The sequence below is a fragment of the Metopolophium dirhodum genome, chromosome 6 (genome assembly GCF_019925205.1).
Source record: "Metopolophium dirhodum isolate CAU chromosome 6, ASM1992520v1, whole genome shotgun sequence".
In the NCBI taxonomy this organism is placed as follows: domain Eukaryota; kingdom Metazoa; phylum Arthropoda; class Insecta; order Hemiptera; family Aphididae; genus Metopolophium; species Metopolophium dirhodum.
The window spans coordinates 25780209-25796427 of NC_083565.1; the positions used below are offsets into that span (position 1 = coordinate 25780209).

The 16219-nt window shown below is 27.7% G+C and overlaps 1 protein-coding gene and 3 long non-coding RNA genes across 4 annotated transcripts in view; 1 reads left to right on the forward strand and 3 right to left on the reverse strand.

Annotated features, from left to right (window-relative positions):
* LOC132946686 (uncharacterized) overlaps nucleotides 1–16219 on the reverse strand; it is a 327529-nt gene that overhangs the window by 100684 nt on the left and 210626 nt on the right. The gene's annotated exons all lie outside the window — the stretch shown is intronic.
* On the reverse strand, nucleotides 3574–6343 carry LOC132946903 (uncharacterized). The gene is made up of 6 exons (XR_009664793.1): nucleotides 6127–6343; nucleotides 5773–6042; nucleotides 5563–5699; nucleotides 5306–5486; nucleotides 4748–4891; nucleotides 3574–4168 (listed from the first exon to the last, which is right to left on the reverse strand). It is a non-coding gene; the product is annotated as an uncharacterized LOC132946903 (long non-coding RNA).
* Nucleotides 8850–13932, forward strand: LOC132947176 (ubiquitin-conjugating enzyme E2 T-like). Its single transcript, XM_061017390.1, has 5 exons — nucleotides 8850–9184; nucleotides 10765–10874; nucleotides 10971–11040; nucleotides 11115–11319; nucleotides 11376–13932. Exons 1-5 carry the CDS (start codon nucleotides 9180–9182, stop codon nucleotides 11460–11462), a joined length of 477 nt encoding a protein of 158 aa, XP_060873373.1. The 5' UTR covers nucleotides 8850–9179; the 3' UTR covers nucleotides 11463–13932.
* LOC132947177 (uncharacterized) lies at nucleotides 13757–15543 on the reverse strand. Its single transcript, XR_009664848.1, has 2 exons — nucleotides 14417–15543; nucleotides 13757–14342 (listed from the first exon to the last, which is right to left on the reverse strand). It is a non-coding gene; the product is annotated as an uncharacterized LOC132947177 (long non-coding RNA).

Sequence of the window (16219 nt, forward strand, 5' to 3'; positions counted from 1 at the left end):
TATACACTATACAGTATATTTTAATCAATGGTTCAGTATTATAGTGTAGTTAGAGATGGGAGTTCAGTAAATTTACGTACATTTTACCGATAATTTTTTTACCCGGTAAATATGTTTTATTGTTTTAAAATTTGAGTGACCACTCATTTCAATTGTTTTCATATGCACAAAACGCTAGAGGGATTTCCATATATCTGCAATGACTGCAATGCATGATATAACTGATATAAGTATAAGTTATAACTAGTTATATACCAACTTATATTTATATCATGTACATGAGATCACCCGGCAAATAATTATTACTAAGACAATTTTTTGACACCATCATATTTGATATTTTACTTTAAACAATATTTTTAGTTCAATATAACTAATATAAATTAGGGGTGCTAAGCACCCAGCTATGGCACTCCCGTTTTCGCCAATGCGGTACTTACAATAAATATAAATATAATACTTGTAGTAAGGAGTGGTACCTACATTGGCTAAATGGTTAGTTTAGTTATAAAAATGTTATTGAGTTCGTATAAAATTTACTAAATAAAAATATTATACAGTATTAAAAATAAATGTAAATTTACCGAAAAAATGTTTACATCTCTAAGTATAGTGTAGAAGTCTGTCGTCTGTGTATACTTGTATTTATATTATGATCTAAGAGCTACAGTGTCTGTAACACAGAGTAGATAAAACTATTTTTATAAATATTTTTAGATTTAATCTATTCTGTGTCTGTACTACGTTTGGAAGATGAAATCGTTGTCTGTATGCGTGATCAACGCTGGAATGGTATATCGTATAACAATATTATGGCAAAATGAATCATGGGCTGCTATCTAGTGAATCTAGACGATAAATACTCATGAGTATATTATAATAAGCCTGTGTGGCTGTGTAAAGTATCATAATTCATAATATTCTATACCTGCTATGCCCATGGGCGCAACTAGGGGGGTGCTTGAGGTAGCTTCAGCAATCAGCACCAACAGTTTAAAAATACCAAAAATTGAAAAATCATATGAAAAAAAGTGTTTTCTTTGTATTACGTAAGGTTTTTTTTTTATTTGACGTTTTTAGCAGAAACACAATACACAAATCGTTTGTGATGATTATAGTTATATCAAGAATTAGGTATGTCGTAATGTCGTATGTAACATTGAGTTCAGTCAGCAGTAATTTTGCTATCATTTAAAAATATGAAGGTTTTAAAAATTAAAAATAGAAATGGTTGTAGGATCTTGTATTATTATGTATATAATGTATATATATATATATATATGAATAATTAAAATGTATAACATGTATACCTACTTTGATTATAATGTTTATAATATATCCATCTAATCGAATTTGACTTGAAATTTATTTTATTCAGTACCTACCATTCTGAATTCTAGTCATGTCGACTACATTGATGATATTCTACATTTTTCAAAAAAAGTATATTTTAGATTCTGAGCGGAGCGATGAATGTACATTGATTTAACAATGATGTGTTTTTTTTTTTTGGGTGATCTGTGTACCTACACGATAAGTAATCGAAATAATGCTTCGATTTTCAACTTCAGTATCTTGTTCGATGAAAAAGGAAATCTAATTGGTGCATTGAGGTCAAAATCCCATATTCGCATTAGTGTCCAATAGCGCCGATAAAAACAAAAAATAATAAGGAAAACCAGGAATTTTTACGCTAAATTGGTTTTTGAGAATTTCGTTTTTGGCTTTTGGTGTAATAGAGTTACAACGAATGATCGTAGATACTTGAAATTTTCACTGGTTGTTTATATTAGCATTTTCTATACACGATATAATTTTAAAAATATTTTGATTTTTTGATATTTGTTTTGAATTTTTTTAGATTTTTTTTTATGAATGTCAATAAAATTTTATTTGTTGGGTTAAAAAGTTTGAAAATTTAATACAAGGCTCTTAATATATTGTAAATATGTATCCAAAATAATATAAAATACGGTTTTTTTTATAGTACTTTTATTTTCAAAATTTTGAGGAAATTATTTATTAATAATATAAATATCAATAAAATTTTTTTTGTTGGTAAAAAAGCGTGAAAATTTAATATAAGGCTCCTGATATATCGTTCTAATAGCAGTTGAAAAATATTAAAAATACATAGGCACAATTTTTTTTAATAAGCATTTAAAGTTCAAATTTTGACAACATTTATCAAATTTATAATTTATTAATTATTTTGTAGCTAAAAATGTATAAAATGTTTAACTTTTATGGCTAAAAATTGAAAATTTAAAACAAGGCTCCACGTAAATAGGTTATATATAAATTACTTTATTCACAATAATATCATCAAATATAGGTACTTGGTAATACCACTAATATCATAGGCTGACTGACCGTTTTCGTTAAGAATCGTTTTTCTTATACAATGATTTAATATCATTGAATTCAAATTTAACACCATCCATTACAGTGACCCACTTGTAACCTACTGTACAGTAGAGCGACATCCACTTATCCACCTTTTTTTTTTTGTGTGTGTGTCTGTTATCACCTTTTAGGACAGTAAAAGTGCTTGGATTTTCTTAAACAGTAACTTTTCTGATAGGAAAGTGAATCTAGTTGGTACTTTGGGGGGTTAAAAGTAAAAATTTCCAAGTAGTTATCAAAAGCGACTTGAAAAACAAAAGAAAAATTAAGGAAAAACAGGAATTTATACGCAAAATCTGTTTTCGAGAAAATCGATTTTGGTTTTTGGTGTAACTCTAAAACAAATGAGCGTAGGGACATGACATTTTGACCGAATATTTATAATTGCATTTCCTATACACCATAACATTTTCCAAATATTTTGAATTATTTTGAGCTGTTTACGGACATTGTCAATTTCCATTTTTTTTAGTTTTTTTTCTATAAATATCAATAAAATTTTACCTGTTGAGTATATTTTTGGATTAAATAAGTAGTCTAAATAGTAAGTTCTGTCAGTTAAACTTTTCTACATTCATTTAAAAGTTTAAAATGTAGATAAGAATTTATATCTTTAATATTAAAAATAAAAACAATTTAGTGCACTATTTAGGATTGTTAGGGCATTTTTTAGTATTTTTAGAACATTAAAATCATCAACCTAGAAAATGCTATAGAACTGCTCCTACTTGCCGCCCCCCCCCCTGAGGACGCCCTTGCTTCAAATTCTATACATAATAAATCTATATTTATAAGCTCATATATATGTTTTCACATCTTCTGAGGGTCGCTAGTGACACACACGTTTTTTTTTATAAATTATTCAAAAATGTCTAAAAAAAAACACAGAAATATGTGATTAAAATCTTAAATAAGTCCTTAAAATGAAAAAAAGTTACTTAACTGTCGTATTATGTAGCTCAAAAGATTCACAGTTTAAATCGTTATCGCCGGGAAATAAATTCTGTGCTCACTATTAGCATATCATACTATTAACCAGAATAAATATGTAAAATCATACGAATCCGCTCTCTAATCATACTAAAATAGATCAAATTAATAAACACACAAAAAATTAAGTTAAAAAGTTGAAATTAATTAGTTTTAAGTCCATAGACATGAAAAAAAAATGTTTTAATTGTTTTATACAGCTATATCTTATATTATATTATGATTAATTTTTTCTAACTTAGTAATAATTCCTTATTTAGTATAATAGTATGTACAAAAAATTGCTACAAGTATAACAATAATTTACAACACATTACTACATTAGTCATATATTTCTAAATTTTAAAATACATATACACTATCAATACAACAAATATGAACATTATGATATTATAATTTATAATGACTTTAAATACCTACTTTTCTTTTTTATTATAAAATTTAAAAATAAAGTTTTCTTAAATTAGTCATTGATAATAAAATTTATTCGCAAACATAACTCCAGAGTGCATAGGTATAGTTTTTTTTGGTAAAATAAAGTAACTAATTACTTTCTGATGGGTGGTGGGGGGAAACATAGGAAAAATAATTACAAATTAAAGGAAATAGATACCTATCAGAATATACCTAATTTAAAAGTCTTCATCAATTATGTCCATTTTTGATAGTTGAAGAATTTTAATAACAGCCACTTAAGCTTTTTGGTAATTGCATACTCTTTTTGCAAAGATGTTTGTCTTTCCTCGTTGTAAATGGGAACGAGTTTAACGACCTGTAACCAATAATTTACATATTTAATTTAATTTGACATTAATATTACTATGATCAACTTTTATCAATTTTTACTATAATCATAAGCTAAATATACAATTGAACATTTAATACATTTTTAACTATATAATAAATTGCAAATTGTTGATGAATTTTGTCGAAATGTGAACTTTAAATGCTTATGAAAAATGGTGGCTATGTATCTCTTATATTTGTGAACAGATATTATACGAGTAGTAACTATAATAGGATCCCCGTATTACATTTTCAAATTCTTTGACATAACAAAGAACTTTTTATTGACAATAATTTTAAAAACAAAACAAATAGAAAATATTAAAATGTATTATCTCCATAACTAGCTCAAAAAGAGTAAAATTGTTTTAAAGATTTTATGGTTTATAGAAAATGCTAATAGGAATATTCGGCGAACAAAACATGTATCTATACCTAGGTATTTTTTTTTAGTTACACCAATTAAAGAAAATCAATTTTTGTCAAAAATATAATCATATTTCCTTAATTATCTTTTTGTTTTTCCCGATGTATTTGAAAACAACTGCGAACATTCAATCTTTACCTGTTCAACGCATCCAACTAGATGCACTTTCCCTTCAGAAAAGATACCAATGTCCAAACTAGTTACGTGTTTCTTTGCAATTTAAATATGTTGAGGCCCTCTGCATTATTAAAATTGTATTTTTGTTCAGCAAAATTGTATTACCTAAAAATTAAAACTTTGTTAAAAATATGTCAGTATGTCTTCTCTCTTTGAACACAAGCAACATATGAGTACAGTAGATCCAGTTTTGTACTGTTAGTCTTAATATATTTGAGTCATATGACATAATATTATTATCAAACTTATAGGCGAAAATATTTTTTAAGGAACCCTATGGGGAAGCACTTATTATATTTGTATTTTATTTTTAAAACAAGTTATGAATATTTTAATATTGTAACATATAATTATTTAATTATTAATTTATTTTGACTAAACAGGCTGAGCCCTTTCGATAAACAAATATATATCCACGCACACAATTAGATATTGTACAATGTGTCCCGTGAATAGGTGGGTATGTTAATAGCACAGTAAAATAGATTTAGAATAAAAACCTATCAACAATATTCTCACTTTTAAATCTTATAATTCGCTTCAATATTGTATGGCTTCATCTGAGTCGTTCAAATTATCTTCAAGAAAGTCAACATCTGAAAAATGTTCAATACATTGGCTCCACTTCCTAGTTCCTTGTATGTGGTACATCATATATTTCAGTTTTGAAAACAATAATAAGTATAATCCATTGTATGAACTAAAAACAATAAGCTATTAAGTCATTTTTGGTTTTGGCAAACATTTGAAATTGGACACTTGAGCAATATACTTACATAAGTGTGTGTGAATTAGATATTATTAAGTATTGAAGGCTTTTCTGGGCGAATTAAAATCTTCAACTGTAACGTCTCCAAATGCTTAATTCGTCTGTTCATTTTCTGCTAACTGATTGTTGGAGAAACAAAGTTTTCTGAAAATGTCAAATTATAAAAACATATAAATATTAAAATATCTAATTCATGAATTATGTTAAATGATTTTACCTCTTAGATGCGATTTCTAGTCGTGCTCAGAGTAGTACCAATGTTGCCGTAAATTACTAAAATTTATTTTAATTCTCTATCCCGGACAAGTGGTTTGGATTATGTTTTTGACACCTCTGACCATGTTTACTAATTTACTGAGCAATGTTTTACAATCACTAATTGTGAAATGATTACCGCAGATTTTATGCCAGATAGAAATTGGGATAATCATTTAATTCAAAGCTTTTTAGTCATTATTTTTTTCTATTTCATTGATTTTTTTAAAATCTATAGTTGTGAACAAATTAGCAAATTAGACTGACTCCAAATTATTAAGAAATATAATCAGTACAACTAGAAAATAATACTTACAAATGAAAATTAACGTAATGTGGCGAGGCGATACATTGGATGTTTTAGTAAAAGGAATACACTTATCCATGGTGATTTTGTACTAAAATGTATGAATAGAACTCTGTACGACTGTTCTGTAATCTGTATTTTTCGTTCAAATTTTCAAATAATCGAGATTCGCGAGTGATTCGAATTTAAAGTCAGCAAACGAAAAAATAATAATATCATCACAGAAATATTATGTTGTAATTTATTTGATAACAATTATTACTATCATAGTTCGTGGTACATAGTGATAAGACAGAATCGCGGGCATTCAATTGTTATATTTTGTGATTTTACCGAAGTCTGAAATTTCGTGAACGATGGAGCTCCATAGTCCATGACCCACGATTTAAGAGGTAACATTTTTGCATAATCCTAATAGATAAGTAAAAAAAGAGCTCGTGACACGACGTCAGTATATTACACGATACGGCCAACTCGTATTTAACCTGTGTAATTTTACGAAATAAAATGGTCCGACCTCTCTGTAGCCTAAACTAATGAACTGATTGACTTGCAATTTACACGGGTTGATCACCGGTAAGGTGATACTTTTATAAATTTCAAGTGGATTGGAGGAATACAGCCTGAGTAATATGCAAAAGTATTATAGTTATTAATCAAAACGCTATTTTTTTTTAACAATTCCATAATGTTTATGTTATATGTCCATATTTTCCCTTGTAACTGGACCATGATTTCGGCATAGGTATTATGCATATTTCTACAGCATGTCTGTTGCAATTTCTAATTAAACTATGCGTAGTAGTTGGAGTAACGTTGGCCGACTCGTTGAGTACACCACAGTATTAAAAAAAATAGGTAGACTATATCCAAAGTTGTAATAAAAAAAATTGGTGATATCTCAACAAAAACACTACGCATAGAAAAATAAAACTCAAGTTGGAAAAGTGATTCCTAAAGAGCAAGTCTAGAAACTTATAAATTCAATCATTTTTTCGAAATTACAATCGAACTTTGGTATGTTTAGTTTACTACCGCTTTTAGTAGTTTTTGTAGTAGTTTTTATATATTTCATTTTTCACGAAGTATATTGACATGTGCGATAGTTCCATCGGGTGGCGGTTGCCCGACGCGGCATTGCACCGATTTTCGGAAATACACGTTAATGCTCATTTATTACTCACACATTCACATAGCCCAAATGTTAATGTCATGTAAATTGCCTTAATATTACTCCTTAAAACTAAATACGCTTAAGCCCCCATCACATGTCAGATCAGGGCCGTCCTTAGGATTTTCGAGGCCCACGGCAAAAACCAATTTTTAAACCAATTTTACCACTTTTTTCAAACGGAAGGACTACAGACGGCCCTGTGTCAGGTGAAAGAGCAATACTTACTGTAGCATTGATTAAGTATACTTAATATAATATAGTACCTATATTTAATCAATGTACGTAATAGTGTAATACTTATATATTCTAGTATTCCACCATTTTTTTTTTTTATTATTACCAAGTGTTATAATTTTGACAACAAAAATCTAAAAAAATAATTAATCGTTATCAACAATAAAAATCATCAAATTACCATAAGAACAATGAACGTACACGATAACATGCGAATTAATTGCGCTTTAAACATAATACACGCATATCACTGAATACCTAGTCATAATATTATACATATGATAATATTTTATACTATGTATTTTTGTAACAAAAAATTAAGTCATTCAATACATGATGTCGATTTAATGTCGACAATATTAATACTGATCGGATAATATAACATATTATAATATGTTGTTATGAAAAAGTATTATACAGTGAAACCTCTCTGACGGACATTTTTTAAAAAGTCAATACAATTTAAATTTTCAGACATAAATACATACATATTATTTTATTAATTGTTCCCAATAGCGGACGATTTTGTCGGTCCCGCGAGTGTCCGCTATTCAGAGGTTTCACTGTATTATTATGTTCTTCACTTATTGTAGTTTAGGAGTGACCGTACTATATTTCTGTTTTCTATCGAAATTATTCAATTGAGTAATGAAATGTTTAACTATAGTTTTGCAAATAGTATAAAGATTTAATTAATACCGTGATTAGTAGTATTGAAGTATTGATACGCGAATTATTTATTATTGACGACAGCTCATGAATATATTATTTTCAATTTTCGCGAAGTATTCACATGGTTCGTATGCGTGTACTATAGAGTTACATCGCCGGCTTTACGGCGATTTTCGGAAACACACTCCAATTAATTACAGTCAGGCCCGGCTCAAGGGGTAGGCGACATAGGCCCATGCCTAGGGCGGCACTTAAGCTGCACATTAGTAAGAGGGCGGGATTTTTAAAATACTGATAATATTCTATTGTTAAGGGCGGCAAAATTTAATTTTGCCTAGTCCACTATTTTCCCTTGAGCCGGTCCTGATTACAGTCTAATGCTCATTTATTACTCACACATACACATAGCTAAAGTGTTCATGTAAACATATGACATGTGTAAATAGCATAGTAATATTGTTTTCTTTAAAAGTATAATATAATTTTATTTGAAAATAATAATAATAAATTGAGTTTGGCATTGAGCTACTAAATGGCCCCTGATAAATGTGGTAAATGCAACTTAATATTACGGTATTAACCGATCTCTTATCAGTATCAAACTACAATCTTTTCTGCGGCCCGCCAAAATATCATGTATTATCTGATAATAAACTATTATCCATGCCTTTGTTCAAAAGACACACGATCATTGTAGCACAGCTTTAAGTATTTTGAACATCTTTTTGTACCGTCGACACTCGTCGCTGGTGAGACAGAACAATTACATTTTAAGAGAAGATATTTTTAAATAAAGAGATTTCGGTATTTCACATTATTTTCATATTTTACTTATTCGATATTCAGTGGCTCTAATCTCCATACACGACAAAAAATATTTATTACTACTATAGGTATTAATATCGATATTTCGTTTTTGTGATTTGAATTTCGTAACTTGTAAGTTTGTAACGGCTAAAGGTCACCATTCCAACTTCCAAGCATGAAGTAAGAATATCGTAGATATTATATTATTATTATCAATAATCATAACTAGTTATTATGTATCTATGTCTATGTATATAAAATGTACGTAATTCTAATAAAATTAACGAATATGAAATTATGTAAATTATGATGTAATACCTATATTTTTATATTATATACACACTCAAATTATTATAAATTATTCCATAGAAATATTAGTTATAAGTAAATCAATATTCTTACTTTTGGGCTCTGCCTATTGTCTACATTTATGGCTGTATTTAAAGTCTGTGGTTATTGATGTATCCAAACAATAACATTGATATTTCCGATAGATTAGTTAAGATTGTCAACATTAAAATAATCATGTATTGAATGACTTAATTTTTTGTTACTAAAATACATAGCATAAAATATTCAGGATAAAAATATGTTTTAAAAGGATAGGAATAATAGAAAACTGTTTTATTAATTAATCTCTAGGCTCGATTAAAATTAAAACCGAGAAATAGTTTCAATAATTGAGAATGCGTTTGAATACAAGATTGATAATCTCTTTGGAATTTTCCATCAGTCCTTCCTGTGTAGTATGGATACTAGAAAGTATTATTTGTAATCTTTAAAATTAACTATGTTTATGAAATATTGTTCAATTCAAATATGTAGGTAGTTCCGAGAATCATATTTATTTTATAAGCTATAACACTTTAACCAAAAATAGAGAAGAGAAAAAAGTGCTGGAAAGGGCTAACCCCACAGAATAACCAGAAGGGACACTCGCTGACTGCTGAGAACTCTAAAATCTTTTTAATCTGTTGGCAAACCAGTGTAGGTACCTATTTTTGTGTATAACAAAAGCGTAAAATTCTTCATGTCTGGTTTGCTAACAGGTCAGTTCTGCAATTAGAATTCTCGGGGCCCCTTGAGATCTATGTATATAATATTCTTTTATAGGTTACCTATACAAAAATAAATAATGATGGTGATTTTTTTTTATAAAGTCTAAAAATATAATGCGAAGGCCCACTACCAAGTGACTAGTGTATTATTATTAAAATATAACTACACTTTAAGTGTTCTTTTTTTTATTATAAATATTAATTAAAGCTTTCCACACATAAAAGTAACTCAATAATAATATATGTTCTTCGACAACAAATTAGATAGCATAATAAATTATAAAAATAAATATTTTTATTAAATATATTTTATTTGATTTAAACATCAGATAACAATGCAATTATTTAAAAATTTAAATTAGATGTGGGACGCCTCAGTCAACATTTAGCGGCACTGCTACAGGTGTTGCAAATCTGCCCCCTCCCTCCGCATAAGAATCCATGTTAAACTCAAAAAGTGTCCCTTCTGGTTATTTTGTGCTAGGACAATAATTTTGTGATGAATGATAGTAATTAATCGTTTCAAATCAAAGCTCAATTAATACATCATGATTCAGGGCTATAATGTCTATATATTTAAAACATTTCATATTGCTAAAATATTATAAAAACAATTATGAATTATTTTTAAAAAATACTAGTTTTTTAGATTGATATTAAGCATCTTATTGTATATTAATTCTATTGATTTTTTGACTTTAGTTTATTAAATACACCACGTTTGAAAAAAGAACTAGGCCAGTTACTTAACAAACCTCCTTTTGGTATTAAGGTGAACGTAAAAGAAGGATCAACCTCTGTTCTAGAAGCTGGTAAGTTATATTATGTATGTTTTTAAACTAATTTTGTTAGAATGTTAAGATTACAGTTAATTTAAATATTATAACATGTATATTCAACTGTTTTAGAACTCCATGGACCAAAAGATTCTCCATATGAAAATGGAATTTTCAAATTGCAGATAGAATTGCCAGTGAAGTAAATTTGAATTATTATTTGATATTGTATCTGAATGCTTATTAGTTAATTTTTACCTAATTGTGTCCCAATAGGTATCCATTTGAACCTCCTAGAGTAACATTCATAACACCTGTTTATCATCCTAACATAGACAGTGGCGGCAGAATCTGTTTGGACATTTTAAAAATGCCTCCATCTGGTGCATGGAAACCATTGATAAACATCGAAGGCGTATTGGTTGCGATATGCAATTTAATGAACTGTCCAAACCCTAATGATCCGCTGGTACTGGACATTGTATGTATTGAATTTATTGTTTCTTTGCAGTTTCTTATCTGTGTTATGATTTTTAGGCAAAAGAATTTAAGAATGATAAAGAAACATTTGAATCCAAAGCTAAACACTATACCAAAGAACATGCCACTTCAGTCACTGTATGATTATATTTTAATTTAATATATATAATATTCTTCTATTATTTTATAAGATAATACTTCAGCCAACTTAAACTACTAGCAAGTAAATTTCCAACTTTGTACACTTTTCTTTATTAATTATTTATTGTGATTTAAAATTGGTTGGTTAAGAACTATTGAACACCGAAAGAAGTTCATTTACATATTTGAAAGTATTATTGTAACCTATGTACAAACTATTACAGTTTTATATTATTATTATTTATATTGTACCCTTTAAATTAATTTGTTTATAACATTCAAATGTGCAATAAAAATACAATCTAAAATGCACTATAACATTTTATAAAGAAACAATAATGAATATAAACTATTGTCTTTGAATAATTTAGATTTGTAAATTTGTAATTGATCTGATAAGTTTATTATGGTTCATTGAGTGACTTAAAATGTATACAACTTACTATAATTTGCAATTCTACAATTTCTTCTATACAATAAATATATTGATTTAAATTCCCATTAAATATACAATATTTTATCAGTTTACTCTATAATGTACAGTTAATTATCCTGAAAAAACTAGTTAGTTAACCAAAAACTTTTAGATGTATAATTTATTATGATTGAAGTATTTGCTATATTAGTTATAGGCACGGTTATCTACTAAGGTTGGAGCACGGCATGTTGCTTCAACATGTTATGTTGAATTGGTGTGACTAGTAAACTAAAAGTGCTGGTAGTAGTCGAACCGATTTTAAAACATACAACAGATTGTAGTTTTGTATTAACACATAAAAGCAGTGAAGTTCATTAAACAATTTTTTTAAGTAAAGATTTTGATAATTAAATTGTTTATTGTTTCAATTTAGTTAGAATTATTTAAATAACAGATAAGTCTGTAAATTAGGTTTTTATAACATAAGCTTAGGGAAACTAAAAAATTACATGAATGAAATGTTCAATACTGAAAATAAATATTTTTCATTTTATAACATTTTTAAGAGATTTAGTGATCATATTTTGCACTCCCAATTTTCCATGAATTGTTTGTTAAATTTCTCAAATCTTAGAAAACATTAATTATTTTTATGCCATCAAATATATTTTTTTTTATAAGAATTAATACTCTAATTATTAAGAAGCAATAAGCTAAAGCCAAGCAAGTTTAAGCAAGTAATTAATTTAATTTAATTTCAATTATTTCTTATTTTCTCTTGATATTTTTTTTAATTTAAGGTTTTCTTGATGAGTGTATTGACATAGCATCATTTAAATTAAATAAACTGAAATATCTGTTGCCAATTCAAGTTGATGTTCTGCACATTGAGTCCAAATTTACTTTTAAAAACTTCATCTATGACTTTCAAATACATTAAAATTTGTACAATGTTTAGCAAAGGAACTTTAAACTTTACTAAGAAATTCAAACAAATAAGTGTTGATATACAAGGTTACCTCTTGATTTCAAAGTATTAGTTTTGCTGCAAGATGCTCAATATTATCGTTTTTTTTAAATATTTAATGCATTTGTGATATTTTTTTCTTTTTAAAAATTCTTTCGTTACATACATAGTAGGTATACAACACAATCTTTAATGTTAGTGTGTTCCTCATAACTGCCCATTGATGGAAGAATTTGACACGGTTTGCAAATATAAACCTTCAATTAAGATGCCCGCATGCGTGGTCTCCGTCTTACAAATGTACAACATAGCAAAAAACTGTTTTGCTCGAGAAAGAACCGGGAAGGCTACACTCATAATTAAGATACGAGATTTTCACCACATAAAAAAGAGAGCTTTGGCTGTGCAACGTTATTTTTATTTTTTTGATATCATTTATATGAAAAAAGTTTTTCAAGTTTGAAAAACACTAAAAATAATGGTTTTTGAAACAGTAAAAACTTTTTTCATATAAGTGATATCAAAAAAATAAAAACAACGTTGCACAGCCAAAGTTCTCCTTTTTAAGTGGTGCAAATCTTGTTTCTTAGTTATGACTGTAGCTTTCTCGGGTCTTTCCTGCGTAAAACAGTTTTTGGTAAGTTGTAAATTTGTAAGACGGAGACAACACATGCGGGTGCAGCGTCCTCTTAAGGTATCTAACCGTGATTTGAGATCATTAATTTTTGTAGATCAGTCACTAGTTTTATCATGGAATATTTCATGCAAGTCGGTAAGTGATATCCATATTAGTGACAGTACAGTTTCCGTGTTTTGGTGGTTTAAGAACAGAATAAATCGATACAATTTTGTAAAAATGTAGGAAAGTTGGCATAGTGGGACCGGCAGACTGACAAATTATACCAAAAAATGTCTAATATATAAAAATTAAGTATTTAATATAGGTACATAATTATTTAAATTAAAATCTAAAATGTATAAATGTAAATATTTCTTATTTTATAGGTAAATACAAAAATATAAAACTAAATATAAATAATTATCTAATGTCTTATGTTTATGTGAAATATTTTTAGCAGATAGAAAGATACTAATTGTAGAATACTGTTTTTATTCCCTTTAATACCTAAATATTATTATATTACATTTAATATAAATTATATATATTTCATTGTAATATAATACATATTATTTTATTTGTATTACAAAATTAATTGATTATTTTTCTCTCTACTAATGGTTTGTCATTGCTTAAAATAGTTATAAAAAAATTAACAATACCCAACCAACGTCAACCAGTGCTCTTGGCACATCTTTTCTGTTAGAACATATTCAAACACACATTCTTCTAATAAATATTTAGAAAGGTCAATTGTCAATTGAATAGTGACACATAGACCTTGTCCAGTTGTTATTGTAAGGAAATCTTTGGATCTATTTTATTGGTCTCCATTTCATCCTCCCACCCATTAAAATATGAAAGGGCATCCTTAAAATTCTGAAAAAATTAAATATTTGATTTTATTTTAGATCTAAATAGAAAATAATAAAATATTGTTTACTTTTGTGTACCTCTTTTTTGGAAGCAAACATCCAAATAGTTTGGCAGAAATTAGAGCTCAATGATTGCAATATAAATACAAGAGCATGATCGGCATATTCTTCATGTCCTTCTACACCTTCATCACCATAATCCTCTAGACCGGTATAATATGTAAGATTTGATGAATTTACAGATAAACTTTTTCTCATATTTACGCCATTAAATAATATAATGCCGTGTTTGTTCATATCTGACATCTGATCTGCTTTATTTTTTAAGAAGTTGAAGAAAATTTGAATCAAAACGACAGGTAGTTTTAATAGTTGCCAAATACTGTCTTACAGTTTTAGGGTGCGAGAAAGGCAGTAAAGCACTTTTCTTTATATATCTAAAAGCACTAGGTGACCGAATATCAAAAAAAAGATATAGCATGAACCAGTTGTCACTGTAACGTCTACTTTTGAGATTTTTTAATTTATTGGCTTGGCTGCTTCAATAACAAATGTTTTTTAAGATTCATTTAGTTGTCTTAATTTTTCTTGAATTGCGTATAGCCATATATCGTTCTGTGCTTTACTCAATTTATTGTTTAATTCACTAATATTTTTTTTATCATTAACTGATAAAGTAAAAGAATTGAAGAGAATAATTTTTTTTCCTGATATTATCTCCTATTTTCTTTTTTCAGGAGAGAGCACTAGCTTTTTTCATATCTTGTTTCTTTTTTGCTAACAAAAGTTTTTTTAAACTTTTGCACTGTTTACAACATTTTGCTTTTGATATAATTATAATATCACAATTGTTATGTCTTAATAAATTGTTAGATGAAACATTACAAATAGTTAGTGGAGCATCTGGAAACAAATTATATTCCGGTCCACCATGACAAACAATTATAGATTTAAACTTTTTAATGTTTTCTGTGAGCTCTGTAATATTTGTAGCTGGTAAAATATTAATTTCATTATTGTTTATTATTTTACCACTAATCCAAAATGAAATTTGATTTAGCTGGTTAACTTTTACACATTTTTCAATCACTGGAAATGAACTTCTTGTATTGATAGTTACCAGTTAAAATTCAAGGTTATCTTTAGTGATTGGTAATGCCAACCATGGACTTTCAAACTTAATCTTTTGTACACTTTGAAATAGATTATCTGAAAAAATAAGGAATAAAATAATAAAATATATGCAATAGAAGCTAGGAAGATTAATTAGTGTATTTGGATAATAATTAATTGATGGAAATACTTGTGTATAAATCATAAAATTAAAATTAAAGCTCAGAAATACATTTTAAAAATAAACACCTTCTAACATAGAATGTTAGTGTTACTAACATATATACAATGTTACAATACAATCATAATCAACTTCAGTTATTTTAAATATTAGGTAAAATCTGGTTTTATGATATAATAGTAGGTACAATTTAAAAATGTATTTAAATCTATGAACTATAGTTTACAATTTAATAATCATAACATCATTAGTTTTTTTAAATTTAATGTGTGGGGCTAATATGTCATTACAAACACCAACCAAGTTTAACAAACTAGGTATTACTAAAATTCAGTGGTTGGGACGCTACTAGTTTTTTATAACACACTAACGCTACAGCTACTCCCCCAAAAAAAGTAGCTCGCTACCGCTATTGCTACTTTTTTTAAATGTAGCGTTGCTTCCAACACTATTGTTTAAATGTAGCACGCTACATTTTTAAAAATGTTCTTATTGAAAACTATTTAATAGTTAGTACTGAATTGACATTTGGTCACTGGACAGGACCCAGGACAAAACTTCACTAATACACTAATCATTATCATAAT

Excerpts from the sequence above, each read along its gene's own strand:
- LOC132947176 (XM_061017390.1), top strand. Across the intron at positions 10,875-10,970 it reads AACCTCTGTTCTAGAAGCTG|AACTCCATGGACCAAAAGAT; the intron begins GTAAGTTATATT and ends CAACTGTTTTAG. Across the intron at positions 11,320-11,375 it reads ATCCGCTGGTACTGGACATT|GCAAAAGAATTTAAGAATGA; the intron begins GTATGTATTGAA and ends TATGATTTTTAG.